Here is a 26743-nt window from a genome sequence, read left to right as displayed (position 1 = left end):
TTTCAAATTACCACACAAAATATAATAAATAGTTCAACTTTTTCAAATTCTAAAATAATAACAATATTAAATAATAATATTATAATAATATTTTATTCAACTCATCTAAAACCATCTCATCTCATTATCTAAACAAGCACTAAGCATCTCATACCCCCACGTCTTTATTTAGGACTAATTTGATTAAATAAAATCAAACTATCTCATCTCATTTCATATAATCATTATAATTTTTCAAACTCTCGTATCAAATATAATAAAAATTTTAATTTTTTTTAATTTTAAAATTAAAAAAAAAATTATATTCTAATAATATTTTATTAATAATTAAATATCTATGTTTGACTGCATAACAAAAGAGGGCTTAAGGTTTTTTCTTCTGAAGTGCCTGGTAAAAAACCACCTTGTTGCAGCTATTCTCATTTGCTTCGACCCATTGCAGTTCCGACCATCACTGATCCTCCGTTAATATCATCTTCAATGTTCGGCAACAACAGCATATCAATCTCTGTATCCGACGAAGACTCCGATGATCTCGGCCGCATGCGCGTCCGAGTCCGTCGGAAGCGCAAGAAACCCAGCCACCGGTTCAAGAACGAGTTGGCTCGGCGAGTACTTCGGTTGCTCTTGAAATACTGGACGCTCCTGATCTTTCTCCCAGCCGCTGGATTGCTTGTATTCGAGGCCTCGAGGATCGGCTGGAAACCGAGTCTGGTGGTGAACTCGGAACTTGGTACGGTGAAGAAACCGAGCCCGGAGAAAAAATCGGAGGGGAATTTGAATCGGCTTGATCCCATGACTCGGGTCGTTGGCGGCGTTAGAGAACGTAAGTGAGCTTGGCAGTTTGAAGTTAAATCTTTATGGTTTCCTTTTCATTGCTGAGAAAATTAAGTTAAACAAATGAGTGAGTTGGTTAAAAAAAATTTTCCTTTGTGTCATCGAATTGGTTAAAGAAAATATATTTTTCGATATGAATGTGATTCATGTTTTGACCACTGTCATACTTTGTTAGTCTATTAGTAATCAGATAGAGTCAGTTGGTTGGAAAAAACTCGATTGTCCAAGGGGTCGCTTTTGGGTTGGGTGTCATTGGTATTTGGGTGAGCCTTTATTGAATTTGAGGCATGAAGTGCAAATCTTTGTCATCTGCTATATTTAGTGGTTACTGGTTTCGGAAGCGCTGATGATGTAGAATTGTTGGAGATAGAATACGAGGTTTGCTTGGGATTTATCAATCTTTAAGGTCTTTGGTGTGTGATTGAAGGTCAGTGTATAGCATACCACATTGATCTATATCCTGTGGAGAAAACCGACCATATGTAGAAAAGTAACAAAAATTTCTGAGTCTTCTGCGAGAGATTGAATGAGATGTAAAGGGAACCGTAGCCACCTATACAAAAGAGGAAATTGATGGTTGTAACATATGCCTTGAATGAGAAATTAATCCCATAATCTTTCCCACCTATGTTGTTAAGTTCCACTTTGTTTTCTTCTTTCTTTGATTGACAAAATGGGCATGAAAGTAGTAATCAATTGTGACCAGCTAGTATTTTTTCACAATAGACTGTATCATTTGCCTACAACTGGCAAATATGTTACTTTTCAATGTTTCCACTATTGCATTTTAGTACATGTGTACTAAGGATTAACTGCCACCTTGGATTCACTTCCTATCAAAATATGTTACTTGCAAGTATGGTATCAAAAATATGTTTCCACTATTGCAAAATATGTTACTTGCTTTATGGAGGCAGATTGTGGATGTTAAATATGGGAGGATGTGGGGGAATTGGTGTACTGATGAAGTAAAAGGGGTGTATGGGGTGGGTTTGTGGAAGTCCATTCGGTTGGGATGGGGTTATTTTATCAAAAACATTAATTTCAAAGTGGGGAACGGGACAAATATTTATTTCTGGCATGATAAGTGGTGCGGGGATTTAGCTCTTAAATTTGTATTTCCTAATCTTTTTAGGATTGCTAGAAACAAATGGGCTGCAGTGGCTGACTCTTATAAGTTATATAATAATATGTTGCATTGGAATGTGGAATTTACTAGAGAATTACAAGATTGGGAAGTGTGTGAAGTTGTTGATTTCCTTGTAAAATTATATGATACAAAGATCGATCAGAATAGGGAGGATAGGCTGCTTTGGGTGCATGATTATAATTCCAAATTCTTAGTGAGATCTTTCTACAAGGTGTTAAATAGTCATGGTGATAAAGTATACCCTTGTAAATGTATCTGGAGAGCAAGGGTGCCTAGTAAAGTTGCATTTTTTTGTTGGCTGGTGTCTCTTGAGAAAATATTAACCACGGATAATTTGAGGAAGCTGTGGAACGAGATTTTTGCAAGGGTAGGCTTTGCTTGGGTGATGCCTTCGTGTGTGGTGGACTTTTTGGCTAGCTGGCAAGGTTCAGTGGGATGTGGAGTCAGTGCAGCAGCGTGGAGGATGATACCCTTGTATTTGTTTAGGTGCTTGTGGTTAGAGAGAAATGGGAGGTGTTTCGAAGATTGCGAACAAACCATGGGGGAATTCAGGAATTTTTTCTTTAGCACCATAAGTTTTTGGGTGAAGAACCTTGTAAGGGATGGGAATATTTGTAGTGTTCTGCCTTAGTTCTATTTTGCTATAGCTTGTATCTAGGTGTACTCACTTGTATACATCCTGAGTACTTGGGCTATGCCTATTTACTTGGGATAAATTCTATTATTACCTATAAAAAAAAAAGTATGGTATCAATATCCAGCAAATTTGTTTTTTACTTATGTTGGGTGAATACTTTGGGTTGCATCTACTATGTGCACAGAGAGAGAACTTTCAGTGGTTTGTGACATAAATGGTAGAGAGATGGAGAGGGTAAACAAGAGAGGAGTTTCATTTACAAGGGTTAAGGGTCGCATAATAATAGTAAAGCTAGTGTCTACTTTGAGTTGTTTTTTTTTTTTTTTGGGTAGAGATATTTTGTGGGTCTCTGATTTCTGATTTCCTTGATCATATTGAGCCAGGATAAAGTAGAAGATAATAATAATTGATTGAAACTTTTCTTAAAAAAAAAAAATCTGGGGAGCATCTAGATTATAGTTGTACTTGTGTTATTGAGACGATCAATTTACCGCTGTTGGATACTATTTATTGACAGTCAAATTATTTTTCTCAACGGTATCTTCGATTATGTTAATCATCTTGTAGCTAGAAGGTGTTAAAAGCAGTTGTACATATAACATGTGTTTGTGCACCTTATCAGGCTGCTTGAAGCTACTTCCTCCCGAAGAACTTGAGTATCTGGATGTTCCTGTGGGTGAAGAATCCACCAGCCCTGTGAATAAAGTGTTGTACATATCAGAGAATGATACACTATCTTTAGTAGGGAACACTGCCCTGTCTCAACATCGCACAGAAGCCACACGATTTAATTTGTTTACTGGAAACCAAACTCTTGATCAAAGAGAAAAAAGTTTCAAGGTTATAAGCTTCATTTTAATAGATTTGATGGCATATAGAATAGATGCTCATAGTCATGTATAAGCTGGATTGAAATTTAGTGCTCTTGACTTTTCTATAGAAACTGTTTTGACCATAAAGCCTGATGAATTTTTGGACCCTACACTTTAAACTTATGCTTCTCTATATGCTAGGCATTGCTCATTTTAGTTAGAATCTTGTTTCTTTCAGGCGAGTGAAACTCCTATGGTACATTGTGGTTTTTACAGTGACAATGGAGGCTTCAAAATTTCTAATGAAGACAAAGAATACATGCAAAGTTGCAGAGCAGTGGTGTCTACTTGTGCATTTGGTGGTGGAGATGATCTTTATCAACCAATTGGAATGTCAGAGGCATCATTTAGAAAGGTTATGTCTATTTTATAGAAGTCAGAATTAATCACCCTATTTGGATTGCCATTTCACTTTGCTTATATGTGAAATGTTTTGAATGGAAGCAGGTTTGCTATGTTGCTTTCTGGGATGAGATTACTCTGAGTGCGCAGGAATCAGTGGTAAATAGAATTGGTGAGAATGGCTTTATTGGGAAATGGCGCGTTGTGGTTGTCAGGGAACTTCCTTTTGCAGACCAAAGGTTAAATGGTAAAATCCCAAAGGTAAGAATTCCTAGTTCTTAACTAGGTGTAATCACATGTATACTTCCTGTGTAGTTGGGCTATGCCTATTTTTATATCAATAAAATATCTTCTTACTTATAAAAAAATTAAAAAAAAAAAAAATCCCAAAGATCAGAATTGCGAAAATTGGCTCCATTATTTTTTTTATATTTTATTTATAGAAATAAATTGTATATACATAGTTTCATTTCTTTGTTGATACCTGTCACTTGGATCTTCCTTTGTATTTTTACAAGTAAAATCATCACATTTTTACATAGCGGGGTAAAACTTCCTTTGTCATGTTTCTTACATTGAAAGGCTATTGAATATAATATCTGTTTATGGTTACAAACACATGGCCAAACCTTTGTGATAGGTGAACAAAAGTTTATTGATAATGACAGTAGGCGTAGCCCAAGTACACATAATGCTTTCTATGCGGTGTTTCATATTTATTTCATTCCATCTGGTGCTTTTTTTTTCTTTTTTCATTCTCTCCTTCAGGAAACTGATATGCATATATTTAATAAATTGACCCTCAGAATATGACACAGGAGTCATGAAGTAGTAAACCATATTCCCTATGATATGAATGTTTTACTGCATTGCATCATGCATTCCTGCTTTCTAAACCAGGCAATAATGAAGTTTATTGATCTTGATACCTCTCATTGGTTGTCTACATTTTTGTTTTTGGTATCAGTTGCAGAAATGGTTCTAGATATCAATTTATATTGTAACATTTGATGCAGCTTAATTGGTCTCGACTTCTTTATTTTTTGAAATTTTGTTAAACTTCTTCCCTTAATAATGCTTTTAAATAGAATGGAATAGGTCAACGTGTGCTGTCTTGTTAAAATCCATGGATAGATTTAAGTTTCACTCCTTCCTTTTCTCCTTCGGATCCTCCGTCTGCCTTTCTCTCTTCCTTTTGCTGAAGTGATGGTGGGTTGAATCTTACTTATAAGAAAAAAGTGATGGCTGGTGCATCTCTGCTTGTGGTGTGTGGAATCCTTTGAGCATCATGATCCCAATCAAGTGTTGTTCCAAGTTTATAAATTTGGTTTCATTTTTCAATTATTAGAATAAATAAATAAATTAGGTTTTGCTTCAAGGGTCATGCCTGTGACTTCTTTTTCATCCGTTTTGGTTTCCTTTGATCTGATTAGACTTCTGTATAAGGTAGAAACTATAGATGAATGTTGAGATGTGTCTATTTAAATATCTTTCTTAGGACCTTTTGTACTTCTGTTGTCTTCAGATGTTGGGTCATCGTCTTTTCCCTCATGCAAAATACTCTATCTGGGTAGATTCAAAGTCCCAATTCAGGAGGGACCCTTTAGGTGTGCTGGAAGCGCTTCTTTGGCGTTCGAATTCGGTACTTGCAATTTCAGAACATGGAGCTCGCAGCAGCGTCTATGATGAAGCTAAGGCTGTTGTCAAGAAAAACAAAGCCACCCCAGAAGAAGTAGAGGTGCAATTGACTCAATACCGCCATGATGGCTTCCCTGAGGACAAGAGATTTAATGGAAAGAAAGGTATTTCTTTTGTTGCTTGTTATAAGGGTTATAGGAATAGCAACAATTGGAAGAATAACTATAATCTAAAAAGGGACTGAAATTTACAATTTCTCTTGTATGTTTAGATATGTTCAAGGGAAAAAACAATTTGAAGTTTGTCTCGAAATTCCTTTTATCTTTTTAACTTTTCCTTTTGATCTTTTCTACCGCATCTACTTTGGTATATAGCTGTCTTCAATCTTCTTGCCTCCTACCTCCCTTTTTGCCCTTTCTCATAATTCAAGGTGAAAGATTGTTTCGACCCTTGGCCTGGGAGGCTTATACGAGAATACCTTAACATTAACTGGGATAAACCCAAACTGTGTTCTTAATGTTTGAGACCAATCTCTAAGAGCAAAAATCTCCTGCATTAACCAAATTTGGACTCCAGAAATTTGAAACCCAATTAGTTTTTGTGCTCACTCATAAAATTATTCTTCTGATGCAGCTCTAGCCGAGGCTTCTGTCATTGTGAGAGAGCATTCGCCATTGACGAATCTGTTTATGTGCCTATGGTTCAACGAGGTTGTCCGTTTCACATCTCGGGATCAGCTAAGCTTCCCATATGTTCTATGGCGGTTGAAAGTGCTCAAGAACATCAATATGTTCCCTGTCTGCACTCGCAAAGACCTTGTCAATAGCATGGGCCACATTCGCAAAGCTAAACCCTTGATTCATTAGTGCTATAAAATCTAGTTCCATTTACTCATTGTTAGCTGTATCCATTCCCTTTTTCATTTCTTTCTTATTGAATTCCTTATTAGCAGCATTGGTCTTCCTACTACTTTTTTTTTATTCCCACTCCCCTTTTTTTACCCCTTTTTTTTCTGTTTACAGATTCTAACAAACTCATCTCTAGATTTGTTTATTAACTGCACAATTACCTCTTCTGGAGGACTCCTTTTTGGGTCTGAGCCTCAGACTGTCTACAAAATTGGAACTAAAACATAATGGCTAAAGAAAAGCCACTGGAATAGACAGTAGTTAGAAGGCTCAAAGAATAATTTTCTCTAAAACAATGTTATTTTGATCCTTTTTATTCTGAAGAGGCCCTGGAATGATATTTATTCCTTACAAGAACTAGACGTGAATAAAACTATTTTTGTTAATTTCAATGGAGTTGGGGAAAAGATGAAAGCAAAATGTCTGTAACTATTTGAGATTTTTATGGATGGTATTTTCGCCCATTATAATCTTTTCTAAAATTGAAATTAAGTTCGACACTCTCCAATTTGGAAAAAACATCTAATGATGGATTTTTTGAAAGCCTATATTTTTTTAGGCTATGTTTGGGTAATAAGCTGATCTCAGATGATTTGTGAATAGTATTGAAAAAAATAATGATAAAATATTAAATACTACCCAAATACAACTTTAATCTAAATTGAGGCTTGATCCTACTTCAATATATAAGAACCAAACAAGTTAAATAGCTTTTGGGCTATTTAAGAACTTTTTCATCCTTTACAATTAATAAATTTGTGTGTGTATATCTCTTCTATTATATAAGTGGCTATTTAATGCCATCAAACGGAAATTTTTGTTTTTCGTTAGCTATCTATTAAATCAACGTTAAGTCTTTACTGCAGCTTTGGGAGCAATTATTTTCTTATCATTTAGTCAATTTTCAGCTTTTCACATCTTTATCCGTTGAGTATTAGGTTATTTTGAGTTTATTATTTTTTTCCTTTATGTTTTGACAATTATGTCAGTCCATCAATTTCATGCTTTTTTGTTGTATGCTTTTTCTCTGGGTTTATTATTTTTATCATTTATATTTTGTCAAATGTGTCAATACATCATTTTTATGTTTTCTCTCTGTCTAATTTTCTGTTTTGCAAGTTGTATGATTCAGAAGCTTTTAATTAATTTCGTTGACTGTGATGCTATTAGGGGTTATTGGGATTTCTGATGCACTGACTGCAACTGATGCTTTTGTGTCAGTACATAATTTTTCTTTTTATGCTAGTCTTTGTATACTTTTTATCTTCCACAGGTTGAATCAGTCCGTGCATATAAGGCAATTGAGTCGGTTTAAAAACAAAGCTGCCAAAAAAAAAAAGCTTCAGCAGGTTGAATCATAGGCAATTGTGCCTGTTAAAAACAAAAATCCCAAAAAAAAAAAACGTCCTCACTAAAGAAGAAGGAAAAAAAAAACACAAGGAAAAAAAAAGACGTAAAACATTAAAAAATATTTTTAAAAAAAATAAAAAAAAATAAAAACAAAATCTAAAAAACAGAAAAAAAAATCACAAAAGCTGATTTTGTACCTAGAAGCTGCCAAAAAACAAAACTGTCAAAAAAAAAAGATGTCTCATCACTACACTATACATGAAACCAACAGAGAAGAAATCTAGTTCTATAGGAACCAAATACACAATTTTTTTTAAACCAAATGGGACATTCACGGCACTATACACGAAATGAGGAGAGGAGATATCCAGTTCTATAGAGGAACCAAATACACAATTGTTTTTCAAACCAAATCAGACAGATAAACCAAAAGAGAAAAAAAAAAGAGCAAAAAAAAAAATTAAAATCAAAGTATGCTTGTGTCAGTATAATTTTTTTTAATTTACTACTTTTGCTCTTCTGACCGTTCATCAAACATCAGTTCAGACACCAGTTCATCAGACTTTCTCCTCTTTCATCCTCCTGTTCAATCTGTCTCATCACTGCTCTATACAACTAACTAGGAAAAGAGAAAAGGTAAAAGTCTCAGGTAATGTTTTCATTATTTGCTCTGGATATTTTCAAGAAAGAAACAAAAGATATATGCATGTTAATAACAAATTATACCCGTTTTTCCCATATTCGGTCTGATTGATTTTATAGTGTTTTGATTGGTTTTGCAGTGGTCTAATGGGACATGAAAAGAGTTAGAAGACATTACACGTTAAAAGATAATATATTGTGTTCATTTTTAGGGTTCACCTTTAAGAGAGTTCTAAATCTTTAGTGTTTTTATCTTCTGTTCTTTGTTTACTTCTGGATATAGTCTCTCATCCCAGGTGATTTTTTAGAAAACTTTTAATCTGTTTTTTACTTCTCCTCTCTCGTTCCAAGTGATTTTTAATGTTTAATGCAAATTTTTACTAATAATTTTTTTTCAGCTTCTTTTCCAATTCTTGTAAGGTGTTCTTAGATGAGATTTTCCAAAGCTACTTTCTGATTATGATTATCGTGAGTGCATGTTATTTAGTGTAGTATTTTTTGGCATCTTTTTTTCCTGTTGATTTTTACTTCTCATCTCTTTTTCCACTGGTTTATAATGTTTACTGCTGATTTTTACAGGTGATTTCTTTTCAGCTTCTTTACCAGTTCCTCTAAAGCGTTCTTAGCTGGAGATTTAAAAAGCTAGAACTTTCTATTATTTAACCATCGTGAGTCCATGATTGTTTAGTGTAATATTTTCTGATGGTTGTTTAGTATAGTGCTTTTTGACTTACTTTTTTTTTTTTTTTTGGGTTCATTGATTATTGCTTAGTATTATCTGTAAGTTCTTTTTAGTGGTTTGTTTTCAGATCTTGTTGGTTGAGAACTTTCAAAACTGGACGTTTCTGCTTCTTATCTTTGTTGGTATATGTTTATTTCTTCACGTCGTTTGTTATAACATTTATTTTTTCAAATTTTTATACTATTTGTTATTCTATTTTATATTATTTTTTTGGCTTGGTTGATACTGTGTTCTTAGATAGGATTTTCCAAAGCTACTTTCTGATTATGATTATCGTAAGTGTATGTTATTTAGTGTAGTATTTTTTGACTTCTTTTTTTTTTTTCCTTTGATTTTTACTTCTCATCACTTTTTTTACTGGTTTATAATGTTTACTGCTGATTTTTACAGGTGATTTCTTTTTAACTTTTTTTCCAGTTCCTCTAAAGTGTTCTTAGTCGGAGATTTAAAAAGCTGGAACTTTCTATTGTTTAACCACCGTGAGTGCATGATTGTTTAGAGTAATATTTTCTAATGGTTGTTTAGTATGGTACTTTTTGACTTACTTTTTTATTTTTTATTTTTGGTTTACTGATTATTACTTAGTATTATCTGTGAGTTATTTTTAGTGGTTTGTTTTCAAATCTTATTGGTTGAGAACTTTTATAACTGGACATTTTTGTTTCTTATCTTTGTAAGTGTATGTTTGTTTCATCACATCATATGTTATAACATTTATTTTTTCAAATTTTTGTACTATTTGTTATTCTATTTTATATTATTTTTCTGGCTTGGTTGATGCTGTGTTTAAGAACACTACCGTATTCAAACAGAATATACAATATATACGAAGTTCTAAATGGAAATGGTTCTGCAAGTATTTAAAAGAAGTATTTAAAAGAATCTTGTGTTGTTATAGATGTCTGTCCTTAAAGTAGTAGTTTGCCAGTTAGATAGAGACAAAGAAAAGGCATCTATAAGAACACAAGATGATTAAAATCAACAATAAATATTAAAAACAACTAAACAACCAGCAGTAAATCAACAAAAAAAAAAATAGCAATAACATTTAAATAAATAAAAAACAACATTTTTTGACCTCTTTTTTTTTTTTTTCGTTGCCAGATTTAGGAAATAATTACTCAATGCTAAACCAAGTCAATTTTCTATGTATAGATATGTCACACAACAATAACATGTAGAAAAAAACTGCACATCATCTAACTTCAGATCCATACAAATTTTAAACAAAATAGGTCAACTCACAAAGCAAACAGCCCAAACCTGTTTGCTAGGCGATTTTAATATACATGCTTTTCTTGTTTAAAAATTAGAAAATAATTATTTAATGCTAAAACAAGTCAAATTTCTATGTATAGGCCTACGTATAACCCACCAAAGAAAATTATTTCCGAGTCCAATTAGTTTTTAACTAATGAGAAATAAGCATTACTCTGTTTTCAATAAAATCCTTGAGTTCTAATGGAAAAATAAAAAACTAAAATTCTAAAAAAATGAACAAAAAACAACCGGTACCATATGAAGGCCTGCAAACCAGAATCTCGAAACTTCCTACAATCATACAAACCAGAAAAGCAACTGATCTGACTTTTTCATTTTTTTTTAAAGAAAAAAAGAGGAACTAAAAGCCTAAAAACAGAAGGGTACAAAATTACATATTCCACAATACGTACTCAAAACTCGAAAACAATGTACAGATTGAATGAAAAAATTAGAGTCATATACAAACCTCAAAGCAACTGAACTGCAAACCAGAAACTTGAAACTTCCTACAAGAAACAAACCAATAAATCAGATCAATTAAATTGAAAAAAAAAACACAACAACTCGGTGACATGTAAAAAATAAATAAAACTCCTATTTCAAAATCGACTGAGACAGAAGAGTTTAAGAAAATCAAAAAAGAAACATGCACCAAGAAAAGAAATACAGTAACACAGAAGGGAAAAATGATGTTATTTTTACAACTTAATTTACAAAAGTAACATTTTTTAAAAAATATACATTATTTAATAATATTACCGTATAAAATAATGTATATTTTTTTAGAAACATAAATAATACAACTGACAACACACAACTCTTCCCTTTCTCCAGATTGAACCTTTCCATTTACTATCCAAATAATAAAATATCATAGTTAAGAAACTAAGTACCTAGAAACCAAATAAATTAAGAACAAAAATAAAACAAAACTGACATGCTAACACACAGCTGACACACAGTTAACTCAACCCATCCCTCAATCTGACAACACACAACTCTTCCCTTTCCCGAAATTGCACCTATCAATTTCCCACCCAAATAATAAAATGCGTTGGTCAAAACCAACTGGTAGGGTTTTCACTCACTCAAACATTGGACTGTAGCAGTAATGTACATGCAGTAGTACTTATCACTCAAAGGTCATTTTTTTAAAAAGCAATCAAACGTCATTGCTTGCTTTAATCACTCAAACGTACTTTACAAGGAACAAATAGTGAAAACTTGAAAAGTAGTAACAAATAACTGTAGAAGAACATTTGAAGGCCAGTCCATATCCTATTCATTGTGAGCTGTGGAAAATAAAGAACTAGAAATAAAAAAATTAGTAAAAAAAAATATATTCCAACTGATATGCATATTATATAGACAAAAAAAAAATTTATACCTAGATCCAAACCAAAAGATTATCAAGAATTAGAAAGGACAGAACAAACAACCAATAAGAGATTCAAATCATTCGCTATCTGAACGAGTCCGATATGCAAGAGATCTACAAGAATTGATATGGTTCTTGTAAAATGATGCATCATAGTAAAAATATCAAAGGACTGATGTTTTTGTTGAAATTTTTGCTAAAACTATCGATGTTATAAATATGTGTTGAACTATGTTATATTTTGAACTAATATTTTTGTTGGACTTGTATTAAATTTATCGCAGACAACTTTGCTAAAACTATCGATGTTATAAATATGTGTTGCATTATGTTATATTCTGAACTAATGTTTTTATCATCTAATCTATGCAAGCATGTAATTATTATATTCTACTTAATTATCATTACCCCTAAATATTTGCTAGATTTCACATTTTTTCCCATATGCTTTAAATTATTGATTAAATTCAACTTTTTTTTTATAAAATATATACTATTTTTTCAAAATAAATTATTTTGCCGAACTAGGCAAATATACTTTGCACGTTGTTTTGACCTAGTATATATATGACTCATTAGTCTGGGTCATTTGGAAGAAAATCTAGCTATTTCAGGTTTTAGATTAAAAGCTTGAAAATTCTATTCAAGTAAATCAATTTTTGAATAGTAGAGGAATCATTGTCAGACGAATCATCCGTGGTTTCAATAAGAATAGCTTCTTTTTCGTTGCTGGTTAAAACACTAGTAGAAGGTTGCTCTTTCTTAAGATCATCAAGCATTTGATTGATCTTATCAAGGGTCTTGGCCTGTGTATTTTGAAAATCAATTTTAGGTCGATTCTGAGGTAAGACAATCAAATGTTTTTCAATAGGTTTTACAACCCGTTTTAACTGATCTTTTGGTAAAACCAAAGAATTCTCAATAGTTTTTGAAATAGGGACTGAAGCAAAAACAGTTTTTCTGCTTTCTTCTCAATTCTATCTAACTGTTGTCCAATAGTATGAAGAGTAAGATTTACAAAATTATTCTGATAAATAATCTTTTTTGTTTATTTTAAAATCTTGTCTTCTTTTGGATCTTTGGACATAGTTTTAGGAACTTTGAAATGGGAAGCAGTTACTTCAGATCCTTTATGAGAAACAACTATTGTCTCCAAATGTGGGTGACTAGATTGGATCACCATTTTACATTCTTTCTTGACAAAATCAGTTTTAACAACATTCAAACTATTTTTTGAAACATAACAATTTTCAACAAAATCGACGAAAATGGTATGTCTTTGCAGGTCATTCATCTTTTCTTTCAATTTTCGTTTAACACGTAATTTTTCAGAAGCAAAAAAAGTAGCATGATAAGTTTTTCTCTTATCACGATTTTCTTTTGAACTGTATTCATTAACAAGAGCAACCAAATAAAATTCAAAAGGCCTAGCTGTGATCAATAGGTGCAACAGGTGCAGCTATATCCGAAACTATAGGAGATAATGACGAAGTATCTTCTTCTTTATCAGCTTCTTCCTTTATGGACTTATCCTTTGATGTTTCAGCATCCTTGATAGAATAATAAGTAGAGGTAACTTGAGAGGATGTAGAAAGTCCTTTTAGTTTTAAATCAGGGTTAACATGCTGGGCTGTTTTGACTGAATCTTCCAGGAATTGCTTGAGATTTTGGTCTTGTCTAACTAGATTATCAGAAATGAAACCAGCAAAAGAATTTCTTCTTATGCTAGGAGTACTAGTTTGATCAAAACTAATTTTAACAGTACCAATTAAATATTGCTGAATATAATCTAAAGTGCAATCATCAGAAATATTTTTCACAGGAGGAACTTCATGTTCTAAAGTTCATTCATTGGGAAGAGAAATATCTTTCCAATAAACCATATTTGAAACTTGAATGTTCGCATATGGGGTAGAACTCTGGATCAATAGAATTTTTCCCACAGTTGGTTTTGAGATAGCTTTTGGATTTAAATTCATTTTTAAAAGATGATAATAAATCCGGTAAACAAAAGCAAGTGGTTTGCTTCCTTCTAACATATCATAGCTAGAAGTTAAAATATTCAAAGTTAAAACTTTTACAATATTATTATCATCTAAAGTAAGAGTTAAACCAAGAAAACAATCAAAATGAATAAGTCCTCCAAACAAAGAGGATTGAATCATACCAAAAATACTAGTTTCAAACTTTTTGAATCTAACATCTCGTAAACACAATAGAACAGAAGCGTTGATGTCTTTCCTTGTTAAAGGTTTGACAGAAACTTTAACAGAACCAATATGCAAATATTTATGACATTTTACTAAAAAATCCAGAATCAATTTTTTAGTAAATAAGCAACATTTTTCTTGAGATTTTGAAATAAAATAAGTTTGTTCAACTGTTCTAACATTAAAAGCGGTGTTAAAAGTAGATTGAACCCAAGAGGTTCAGTAAATAGAATTTGAACTAATTTTTAGCATATTTCATTAGTTGAAATCACTTAAAGCAGTTTCTTCAAAAGAATAATTTTCTTCATTAACAATGTCTGGTGGAACAAACAATCTGGAACTAATAGTTGAATTAGATTTAAACATTCTACTCATTTTGTCACATTCTACTCCTCCTGATTTACAGTTTGACAGTTTGAATAAAAGGTTTTTCAAACTCAATCTTCTTACTCTGCTGATAAAATTTATGAATGGAATATTGATGGATTATCTGAACAAGAAATCATCAATACCATGAGTAAAATGTCTTTAATTGCTAATACTTATATTAATAATAATATTAGACAACCTAATATTGTCATGACTTTAACCAACGGTTTTTCCGATGTACTTCGTAATTGGTGGGATAAGCATCTTACTACTAAAACAAAGGAAACCACTCAGAACGCTGTAAAGCGTAATGAAGAAGGGTTACATATTTTTTACGAAATTGTAGGAATGAGATTTCATGATTGTGTTAATACTTTGATTTACACTATTATTAAACATTTGTTGGAACTCATTCCAATATTACTAATCGTATTAGCGCTTATCTGAACAATTTACGATGTGATCAAATGTTTGATTATAGATGGTATCAAGATGTTTTCATGTCCAGAGTAATGCTTAGAGACGATAGTCATAAGCCTTAGTGGAAGGAAAAGTTTGTTGATGGATTATCCCATTTATTTGCTCATAAAGTCAAATAAGAACTTACTAATATCTCAAGATTTCTTAATTATGAAAATTACATAAATGACGATATTTTTAGTGTAATTAAGAAACTTGGTATTAGCATGTGCAATAATCAAAGAATGTTTCGCAAACAGTTGAAAAATAGCAAGAAAGCCAAATATGAAATGAGAACTTTTTGTGAACAATTTAGTCTTCCTCCTATTGCTCTATCTAGGCGAAAGTAAAAATATTCTAAAAAATTTTCTAAACCTCATGGTGAGATAAAGAGAAAATCCCGTGATGATTTTTACAAAAAATCTTCTAAAAAATCTTTTTCTAGAGCTTTTCCTAAGAAAGAGAATTTTTCAAAAGGAAAATGTTATAATTGTGGCAAATTTTGCTGATAAATGTCATCAGAAGCCCAATAAATTCAAAAAGAAACTTAATTAGTTCAATATTGATGTCAATGATCAAGAATAATTGTTTCGACTCCTAGAAACACAATCTCCTTCATCATCTGGCATTCATGAGTTAAGTTCTAGTGATTCAGAATATCACTCTGAAACTGAATCTCTTGGTTCTCCTAGTATAAAGCTTGGTTGCAATTGTAATGATTCTTGTTGCAAGTTTTTTAGTAAAACAATTAATGTTTGAACCAAAGTTGAAGAACATTAAAACCTTTTATTAACTTTGATTTCTCAAATTACAAATCATGAGCTTAAAGAAGAATATATTCATAAGCTCAAGAAGACGATGGTTCGTCAAGAACCAAAAACTTTTAAGCAAATGATTAGTTTTCAAGACACTGGAAAGATTTCAAAAGAAAAAACTCAAAAATGTTTCTACCAACGATTTACAACAAGAAATAGATTTTATTAAAAAGGAAATAATTGAGCTCAAATCTGATATCAATAATCTTAAATCTGAAAATAACATTTTAAATCAAGAATTTTTATATTTTAAAATCGACAAACGACTTGATCAGGATATTCCTTATGATAATGAGCAAACAAATGATTATGAAGCTAGCCAAAAAGAACAAGCTATTGACAATCAGATATGTTTGATTAGTCATACTATTCCTCCCAAATGGTTTTCAAGAGTTACTATTATTGTTTGCCATGAATTTCAATTTTTTGTTGTTGCTATAATTGATTCCGGATCGGATATGAATTGCATCCAAAAAGGATTAATACCTAGTAAATATTTTGAAAAATCTACTGAACAACTGTTTTCGACAAATGGATCTCAGATGAAGATCAATTATGAGCTCAACATTGCTCATATTTTTCAAGATAATGTCTGTTTCAAGATTCCCTCTGCTTTGGTCAGAAATATGTCTGACAAAGTTATATTGGGAATTCCTTTCATTTATTTTTTATATCCTTTTTTGTCTGAAAAAGATGGTATTACCACTGATCCATTTAGACAAAAAGTCAAGTTTAAATTTGCAATAAGATTTGAAATTGATACGAATAAGAGTCTAAAATCTTTGCTTTTTGCAAAAACTAAGCATTTGAATTTCCTTCAACAAGAAATCAAATACGAAAAGATTTCAGAAAATTATCTAGTACTTTACTTCAATCTAAAATTGATGATTTTAACAAACGTTTAATTTCTGATGTTTGTTCTGATTTATCCAATATTTTTTTATATAGAAAGAAACATGTTGTTACTCTTCCTTATATCAAAGATTTTAATAAAAAGAATATTCCAACTAAGGCTTGACCTATTCAAATGAATAGTGAAACTTTGGAATTTTGCAAAAAAGAAATCACTGATCTACTTAACAAAAAAATAATTAGGCATAGTAAGTCTCTTTAGTCTTGTGCAAATTTTTATGTTCAAAAAAATGCTGAAATTGAGAGAGGAACCCACCGCCTGGTTATTAATTACAAACCTTTGAACAAAATCTTAGAATGAATTAGATACCCTATCCCCAACAAACATGACTTGATTCATAGGTTAAGTGATGTTGTTGTCTTCTCTAAATTTGACATAAAGTCATGATTTTGACAAATCTAGATAGAAGAGTCAGATAAGTATAAGATTGCTTTTACTATTCCTTTTGGCCATTACGAGTGGAATGTAATATCTTTTGGTCTAAAAAATGTCCCAAGTAAATTCTAAAACATCATGAATGGTATTTTCAATTCATTCACTCATTTTACCATAGTTTATATTGAAGATGTTCTTATATTTTTCAAGTCTATTGATGAACACTAGAAACATTTGAATTCGTTTCTAGATATCATTAGACTAAATAGTCTTGTTGTTTCAGCCAAGAAAATCAAATTGTTTCAAATCAAGATTCGGTTCCTTGGTTATGACATATCTGAAAGTAAAATTAGACCCACTAATCGGGCTATTGAATTTGCTGACAGATTTCCAGATGTTATTCTTGATAAAAACACAATTACAAAGATTCCTTGGTTCTCTTAATTGTGTTGCAGAATTCTACCAAGACATGAAGAAACAATGTCGCCCACTCTTTGAAAGGCTACAAACTAATCATCTTCATTGGACATAAATCTATACTAATCTAATCAAACAAATAAAGACACATGTCAAAACTCTTATGTGTCTTGTATCCTCACTTCTGATTCATTTAAAATTGTTGAAACAGATGTCTCAAACATTGGTTATGGTGGCATTCTGAAACAAGTTGTTTCACCAGACTTATCTGAACAAATTGTTCGCTTTCATTCTGGAGTCTAGAATTTTGCACTATAATAATTATAGTACTATTAAGAAGAAATATTAACTATAGTACTATACATTTCTAAATTTCAAAGTGATTTACTTAATAAGAAATTTTTATTGCGCATTGATTGCAAAAGTGCTAAATATGTTTTAGAAAAAAATGTTAAAAACATTACATCAAAACATATTTTTGCCCAATGGCAAGTTATTCTAAGTGTTTTTTATTTTGATATTGAATATATCAAAGGATCCAATAACTCGAATCCTGATTTTCTTACCGTAAATTCTTGTAGACACCAAACCATGAGCAAGAAAAAAGGAAAAGAAAAATAAACAGTTATTCCACCCCCCATTCCTGATAAGAAACTTATCAAGAATGAACTTGCTTCTTCTATTGAAATTGCCAATAAGTTTATCTCCCTTAGCAAAGTAATTCAACATGTTTCATTTGATTCAACTGTTTTAACCCCATATGATCCATACGCTAAAGTCATTGCTTCAAAATCCACTAATACTCAGTATTTGCTTCAAAAATCCAAAACTGAGTATATTCAAAAACTCTATTCTTGGTGTCTGTTTTACATAGAATCTAATCGTTCTATGTATACAAATCCCTTCAAAATTGTTTCATCCTATTTTTCTCTGGATTTCACTGGATACCGGAGAATTCTGCAAAAACACTCCAATTTTATTCCAGTATTCTAATCCAAACTAATTCCATTGTCATAAAGCCTATTTACAACAAGACTGACTAAACAAAATTAATCTATCATAGTGCATATATCCTCCAAGTCATTACAGAAGAAGAATGGGACACCAACCCCTTTACTTCCAAGAGACTTGTTGATTCTGAAATTGTTTACAATTATTATGACTATATTGATGCTTGGTCCAGATTTATATTGTTCTAGGTATCCGATATGAGTCATTCATGATTTTTTAATTTCGAAAAAATGTTCAAAGGAAAACTCCTTCTCTGGTTTCTTAAATAGTGGAACCAATTTGGTCATATTCCTGAAAACTTCCATTTGGATGCTTCTAAGAGCATCCAAATGCTTCACCAATGCTGTTAGTTCAAAACTAGATAGACATATGGCCAAGTTTCCTTGCTCCCTTCATTTCTGCATATGGCACAAGATCCCCTGGATCATGAAATGGCACTATGAAAGGAATGATGATATCTTAGTGCGGTATTGCTTTACAAAATGGTGGGATAGGTTCCCCTATACCCAAAACATCATTGATTGTGTGATAAGGGATTTCCTGCAGACTGCCCCAGATCTGCAAAATAAAGAAGAATTCCCTGCAATCACTTATGGTTCTCTTACTTCAATTGGATATCCCCAAATCCAGGCTCCTGCTTCACAACCTATCTCACAAAAAGGAAAGGCAACTGCTACTTCTACATAATCTAATAAGTCCTCAAAGACTAAAAAGAAAAGTAATGTTCTTGATGGCCTTACTAAAAAGGATTTAATTAATTTTCTCAAGAAATCTTTAGAAAATGATAATTCAGAGGAAGAGAAATCAGAAGCATCATCTGAAGCTTTAGTAGCTGACCCTGACAGTAATATTTTCAGACACGATTATGAAGGAACCCCGAGGTTGGTTATCTGATGATGAATGATCCATCGTCCGCCGACACTATAAGACAAAAGGAGGGCTGCTGTCTCACAGACTGACTAGTCCATTTTTTCAAGATTCTACCACTTTATGTCAACAGCAGGTGCTCCCGCAAATTACGCTAAAGACATAATGATGACCCTACTTTCACGTGAATAAACAGTAGCATTTACTGTTCACTCACGGCTTTTATGCTTTTACTGTTTTACTTTAATTATTGTAAACATGAATTCATTGGTCTATAAAAGGAGAACCTTGTGAATGAAAGAGGCAGGCTTTCTTACAGACCTCCCCCTCTTTCTCTCAAATTCACCTTCTATCTCTTCTTCCACATACCTTCTATCTCTTTCCACATGTTTCTATTATAATCTGTAAGTTATTTCAACTTGTAATTTTGTAACTCTATATTTTAATGCAAATTATTTTTGCATCTATTTATTTTCTCCATTATGCATACATGTATATGGTTGATTTCACCGTCTGTTCTTAATTGTGCATACTCTAATGCTCTTATATTTACTTTGATACTTTGATCTCATTTATTTGTTTCTTCAATACTCTATTTCTTCTCATTCTCGCTGCTATATATATTTTATATATAATTTTCTAACAATTTCGACCTTGCTTTACTAAATTGAGCATCAATGTATTCTTTTCTCATCAATTAATATGTTTGAATATGTTCTGAAGTGCTTTATTTTTAGTAGATTAAAAAGGACAAAATAGCCAAGCTTATTGTGCTGCCATTGTTTCCTTAGTTCTTCATCCACAACTGTGTCAAGCATTTGTTTCTAAATCTATTTTTAGTACTTTATCTTTATCGATTTTGAGTACTTTATCATTTACTAAATCTATTTTCAGAATAGTTTTGACACCATTGACCAATTTGGATGGAGACAATGAAGAAGATGAGCAGCAACAACAGTCTCTTTGGAAATATTAAGAGATACAAATATTTCTATCTTTATTTATATTGGAGGTAGATAGTCTTATCATTGAGTGTTATATCTTGATATTGTTGTTTGTATTATTATTTATTTTATTTGTAAATTGATGTTTGGATTATAATGTAAACAACAATGTAATATGCAGTGTATTGTGTGTGTTGATGTTTACTATTAATTAGTTTGTTTTATAAAAATTTGAATGGTTAATAAAAAGTTTAAAATGCCTATAAAGATATTCATTATATATAAAAAAAAATGCCTATAAAAAATAATAAACACAATGGCCTATTAAAAAGAGCCCTATAAAAAGTGTTAAAATATTTTTTTTAAAAGGCTTTTAAAATGTTTAAAAGATATTTTTTTTTAAACAAAGCCTTTCAAAAAGTGCTAAAAGAAATGTTTTTTTAGAAAGTGATAAAAAAAAAACCGTTTACAAAGTCTTTAAAAAATAATTTAGAAAAAGAAAGCAAAAAAAAAGTATTAAACCAGATATCCGAGCCCTAATTCGATACCAGCCAGGGTTTTTTCCAAAATTATCTGGGCGAATATCTGCCCGATTTTAAAAAGCCGGATTCGGATCCGGATGTTCCCGAATATCCAAATTTGGATGCACAACCCTAAGTTGCATGAACAATAAAAAATTATGCTCAGTGTGCATTTGTCAAATATTTTTTTTTGGGTTATTTGATAAGGGAATTGAAGTTTTAGATATTAAGCGCGTTTTTTTTTTTAATGTAAGTTTGGATAGCTAAATAAAATTTAGGAATTATTGATTTATTTATTTTTGCTTTTTGACCGTATTTCTTTCCAAACATCCAAAATCTCCTGTAAAAAAAAATAATAATAAAAATAAAATAAAATAAAAAAACATGTCTTTTATAAAGAGTAACATTAAAATCAATTAACTTAAAAGCGATTAACTTCAAACTAGATGCGGTGAATATGAGGTTTTTATATCCTCCAATGAAATTTTGAGATGTATGCGTTCTAAGAAGGAAATAATAGAACCGCACACCAGGCAAACAAATCTATTTTTTTTTTCTCAACAACTAGGCAAACAAATCTTACTCTCTCTTTCTCCCATTTCCCTCTATGCTTGATCGTGCTTTGTCTCTCTCCCAACAAGCCATCGTAGCCCCAAAAATTGAAAACTCTCATTGTTGATGCTATTAAAATCGCACAATAAGCCGAAAGGAGAGAAAGAGGCATACCCTGCCCACTGAGTTGACTGGACCTTGATCGGTGTTGTTTGGAGCTCCGATAATGTTCTGGTGTAGCTATACGGTGGCAATGCGTTCCTCTATGGCAATAGATAGAACATAAGTGCAAAGAAAATAAAGAGAGATGAACATAAAAACTTACGTGATTTGGCATTATGCCTACGTTTACTAGAATTTGGAGATTATGCCTACGTTTACTAGAATTTGGAGATGAGAGTCTCCACCAAAATATATTAGTTTACAGCCACTCATGGCCTCCACTGTAAAGAAAATTGGAGCTGTTCTTGTTGAAGATGTTGTCTTCCTCGAGAGGTTACTGAAGAAGAAGAAGAAGATCTGATCGAGAGAGTGAGAGTCCTTTTGTCATCTGGTAGTATACTTTTTATATATCTTCTTGTTACGTATGCCAGTCTGTAGTGATAGGACCTGACCCCTTTGCGTGTGTCAGCTTCTATTCTTTTCCTATTTTCCATCTGACTCCTCTGACACTTACATGCTCTCATGTCTCTCATTGTCTCTTTCTTATTTGTCTTCTTGTCCCTAGTGGTGGTTTGGTGTAGGGGTGTGCAGAATTCCGACTCCGTCCGACCTCCGCTCCGATGCCGACTCCGACGGAGTCGGAGTTGTCGGAATTCGGAGTAACTCCGAATTTTTTTTTTAAACCCAGCTCCAAAACGACGTCGTTTTGGAGCTGGGTTTAAAAAAAAAAATTTTGAACGACACCATTCCACTTAATATGGAACGGCGTCGTTCGGAAGCTCCTTCTTGAAGGGGCTTCTCACTTCTTCTCCGTCGTTCACTAAGGCCTAAGCTCACTTCTTCTTCTTCCTTCCCGCTTCTTCACTTCTCTCTCGCGTCTCCCGTCCCAGTGACTGAACCAGTGAACCCTCCATCTCGCGTTCTTCAGAACACCGTTCGTCGTTGCTCCTCCCTGCCGCCGTCCCTCTGTTCAGCTTCCAGCCTTCTAACTTCTACCTACGGTGAGCCCTAAATAATTTTGGGTAAATTTAATTCAAGCACGTCTCTTATGAATTGGAGCCAGCAGTTGTGATTCTTGTGATTCTTGTGTATTGAATATTCAATATAGTCCCCAACACGGCGCTCAAAAACATGAATTTTACATTGTTTTGAAGACTTGCGCTCGAGCGAGGTGTCGAGTGCAAGTCGAGCGCACGTTGTATTGAACATTGGCTCGAGCGATATGTCGAGCGCTCATCGAGCGAACCTCTCTAGAAGAGTTCTGCTCGAGCGCTACGTCGAGCGCTCATCGAGCGAACCTCTCTGAAAGAGTTCTGCTCGAGCGCTACGTCGAGCAGAACTTCGAGCGAACCTCTCTGGAAGGGTTCTGCTCGAGCACTACGTCGAGCGCTCATCGAGCGAAACTCTCTGTATGGATTCTGCTCGAGCGCGACGTCGAGCGCAGGTCGAGCGATCCTCTCTGTATGGATTCTGCTCGAGCGCCACATCGAGCGCACGTCGAGCGAACCTCTCTGTATGAGTTCTGCTCGAGCGCCACTTCGAGCGCATATCGAGCGAACCTTTCTGGATGGGTTCTGCTCGAGCGCTATGTCGAGCGCACGTCGAGCGAACCTCTCTGTATGGCTCTTGCTCGAGCGCACGTTGAGCGCACGTCGAGCGAACCCATCTGGATGGGTTCGTCTGAGTTAAGCGCACATCAACCGAACCTCAATGTAATAATACATCGATACATGTATTATTATGATACAATTTAAACTAATTTTTTGCTTCTAATTTAATTTTTTCAGCTTCATTGATTGTGATATGGATCCTAGACATAGTGGAGATGATCGTCCACAAGGGGATGTAGCGGATGCCAATGCTACAACTCCTACACCGGTGGGTACTTCCACCCCTAGAGCCACATCTAGGGCAGCTACATCTAGAGCAGCTACATCTAGAGCAGCTACATCTTGTGCGAGTAGTCGACTCCCACTCCCAGTTGATATAGAGGATGAAGATATGTTCAACGAGGAGGAGGAGATGCCCATTGAGCAAGATCAACCACCACGACCTTCTAAAAAGAGGTCGTGGACATGGGAGCATTTCACCAAAATTCCTGGTGAAATTGCGAACCCAGTGGCAAGATGTCATTATTGTGGATCACTTTGTGGATGCCATTCGAAGAAGCAAGGTACCAGTGTGTTAATAGCACATCTAAATGGTTGCCAACGATATAAGATAGCGAAGGGATTGCAAGCCACTGATCAGACCAACCTCAGTTACCAAACTTCTACAGCCACTGATGGTACACAGACTAAGAAATTGGTCATCCCTCAATACAGTGAGAAGATGTTGAGGGACATGCTTGCAGAGATGATAATTACTGATGAGATGCCATTTACCACAGTCGAGAAAAGAGGCTTTCGAAAGTTTCTAAATTTTGTTGAGCCATGATTTCCCATTCCATCACGGTATACAGTGATGCGAGATTGTATGAAGAGGCATGCGAAGGACAAGGAGGAGATGAGGAAGATGTTTATTACCACTGGCCAAAGAGTGTCTTTTACGACTGACACATGGACTTCCATACAGAACGTCTGCTACATGTGTATTACAGCACACTACATTGACAGTGAGTGGATTTTGCATAAAAAAATTATTGGTTTTAAAGAAATTGTGGATAATAAAGGTGCATCCATTGGGGCGAAGATGGATGATTGTTTAAAGGACTGGGGAATTCGAAAAGTACTGTGTATTACAGTTGACAATGCCAATGCGAATGAAACAACAATTGATTGGTTTAAGCGGAACACGACGGTGAGAGATGATGTCATTCGGGCCCACGAGTTTATTCACGTTTGATGCTGTGCTCATATCATTAACCTCATAGTTGTTGATGGATTAAAAGAGGTTCATGATTTCATAACCCGAGTCCGCAACATTGTACGATATGTGAGGGGTTCCCCTCAAAGGCTTGCCAAGTTTAAGGCAATAGCAGAAGATTTGAAGATTGAATGTTCTAGTATGCTGTGCTTGGACGTTCCGACTCGATGGAATTCTACATACATGATGTTGGATGTGGCACAGAAGTACCAAAAAGCATTCGAGCGGATGGAGGTCGAGGATGGGGGCCTGAGGTATGCTTTGTTGGAGCCAGCAGGACAGGGGCTCGGTGCGCCAGACGCACATGATTGGACCAGTGTGAGTTATTTTGTTGAATTTTTAAGAACTTTTTATGAGATAACCATGCGACTATCTGGATCCAAATATACGACTGCGAACTCATTTTTCAGTGAGCTCTCAGAGCTTCACTTCCAGTTAGAAAATAGTTGTACTGACTCTGCTGGATTGTTATCTGATATGGCTACGAGGATGAAGATCAAATATGATAAATATTGGGGAATATTGAGAAGATAAATAGATTGCTATTTGTGGCTGTGATCCTTGACCCCCGAGTTAAGTTGGCCGTTCTAGAATTTTGGGTAAATTCCGTCCTCGGGGCAGTGAAGGCTGGAGAGTTTATTAGATTGCTAAAAAGTGATGTTGATGACTTATATCATCACTACAGTACTAGTGCTCAGCCTTCATCCGCAGTTGGTAGCTCCTCACATTCGAGGCCGACAGGATCGACAGTTCCCTCAGGTGATACTGACCCATCTGTAGGGGTTAGAGGCAATCGTGTCATACGGCAGTATCATCAACTCATGTCAACAAGGAATATTATGCATTGTACATCTGAGGTTGAACGATATTTTATGGAAGCTGTCGAGGCACCTAGTGATGTATTTCAGTTATTAACTTGGTGGAAAGTTAATTCCACCAAGTATCCAGTCCTTTCCCGTGTGGCCCGAGATGTGCTAGCCATTCCTGTCACTACGGTTGCCTCAGAGTCGGCATTTAGCACTGGAGGTCGCGTGTTGGATGCTTATCGGAGTTCATTGTCACCGTCAATCGTGGAGGCCCTCGTTTGCACACAGAATTGGATAAGTGAAACGCCCATTGGACTAGATACCGTTGGCGTTGATGCCGAGAGCTATAGGCTTGAATCGGGTAAGTTTATATGCTTTTAAATGATGATTTAATTATTTTTAATGTTTCTAACTTCTACTTTTTATGATTTTATAGATCTAATTGTGAACCCTAACATAATTACCGATGATTGGGAGTTTGGAACGGACGCTACTTGAGAGTTGGGATGGAGTTGAGAGAACCTCATTTCTTGGTAAGAATCAAATTATTCTTTTACCGTATATAATTTTTTATTATCAATTTTTTTTCATCTATTGATTGATACTTTCTATCTTCATTTCAGGCGTGACCAATGGAACATTGGGGTTTGAGTGAAACCCATGTTTAATTTTTATGTAGTTATATTTCAAGACTGAGTCATATTGTTATTACGTTATAAATGAGACTGTTATAACTTATGGCTGCATCATACATGTTATTTACTTTTTAAACTATTTATATAGTTATATTTATGTACTTATATCCCGAGCAAATACGTGGGATAAGTACTCTTTATTCTATAATTTCTATTAGTACTTATCCATCATCTCTCAAAAGTTTATAATTTATTATCCAACTGAAATTAATCGAATTATACAAATTCGTACCATCATTCTTTTCTATAAAATTTTAAATTTGTGTAATTTTCAACTCATGAGTCATGAGCACTTTTAAAACAAATTAAAAGTATAATCAAAATTCAGTAACAAAATCAGAACGAATATTTGTAGATGGTTAGTTTTTAAAAAAATATATATATGTTGCCCACTATCTGAAACGAAATTGAACAACAAAATTTAAATAATAATAAAAAAAAATTCTGAAATTGAGTTCGGAGTCGGAGCTCCGACCTCCGTTTGGAACTCCCTCCGAACTCCAGTCGGAGTTTCCGATCGGAGGTCGGAGCTCCGACCTCCGATCGGAATCGGACTCCGACTACGTTCGGAGTCGGAGTCGGAGGGTAATTTTGGCTCCGACCCCGGTCGGAGTTGGAGGTCGGAAATGACAACTCCGACTCCGTTGGAGTCGGAGCCCACCCCTAGTTTGGTGGGCTAAGCCCAACTATGAGCTATGATATTTTGTCCTTTTACACTCACTTTCCTACATGTCTGATTTTGGCCTATCGCATCTGAAACCCGTCTTTTTTTGTTGCCAATTGATGTTACAAACATGTTTGGATGTTAAAATGAGTTGAGTTAAATTGTGAATAATAATATTTTGTAAGTTCTATTGAGATAATTTTAACATTTTTAGGTTGAGATGAATTTAACTTTTTAGGTTAAAATGTATGAAGTAGGTTGAGATGAATTTAACTTTTTATAGAAAGTTAAAAAAGTAGTAGGTCCCATCAATAATTAATTTGAGATGAGTTAAATTTG

At 33.8% G+C, this 26743-nt stretch overlaps 1 protein-coding gene across 1 annotated transcript; it reads left to right on the top strand.

The window, feature by feature from the left end:
* Window positions 1-360: 360 nt before the first annotated feature.
* Window positions 361-6430, top strand: LOC109009821. The gene is made up of 6 exons (XM_018990444.2): window positions 361-826; window positions 3247-3464; window positions 3675-3851; window positions 3944-4099; window positions 5364-5640; window positions 6110-6430. The coding sequence occupies exons 1-6, from the start codon at window positions 481-483 to the stop codon at window positions 6340-6342; spliced, it is 1407 nt and encodes a 468-aa protein (XP_018845989.2). The 5' UTR covers window positions 361-480; the 3' UTR covers window positions 6343-6430.
* The last annotated feature ends 20313 nt before the right edge of the window (window positions 6431-26743 follow it).

The sequence above is a fragment of the Juglans regia genome, chromosome 6, assembly GCF_001411555.2.
Source record: "Juglans regia cultivar Chandler chromosome 6, Walnut 2.0, whole genome shotgun sequence".
Taxonomy (NCBI): domain Eukaryota; kingdom Viridiplantae; phylum Streptophyta; class Magnoliopsida; order Fagales; family Juglandaceae; genus Juglans; species Juglans regia.
The sequence above is the reverse complement of the archived record's forward strand: the minus strand, read 5'-3'. Positions and strand labels throughout refer to the sequence as shown.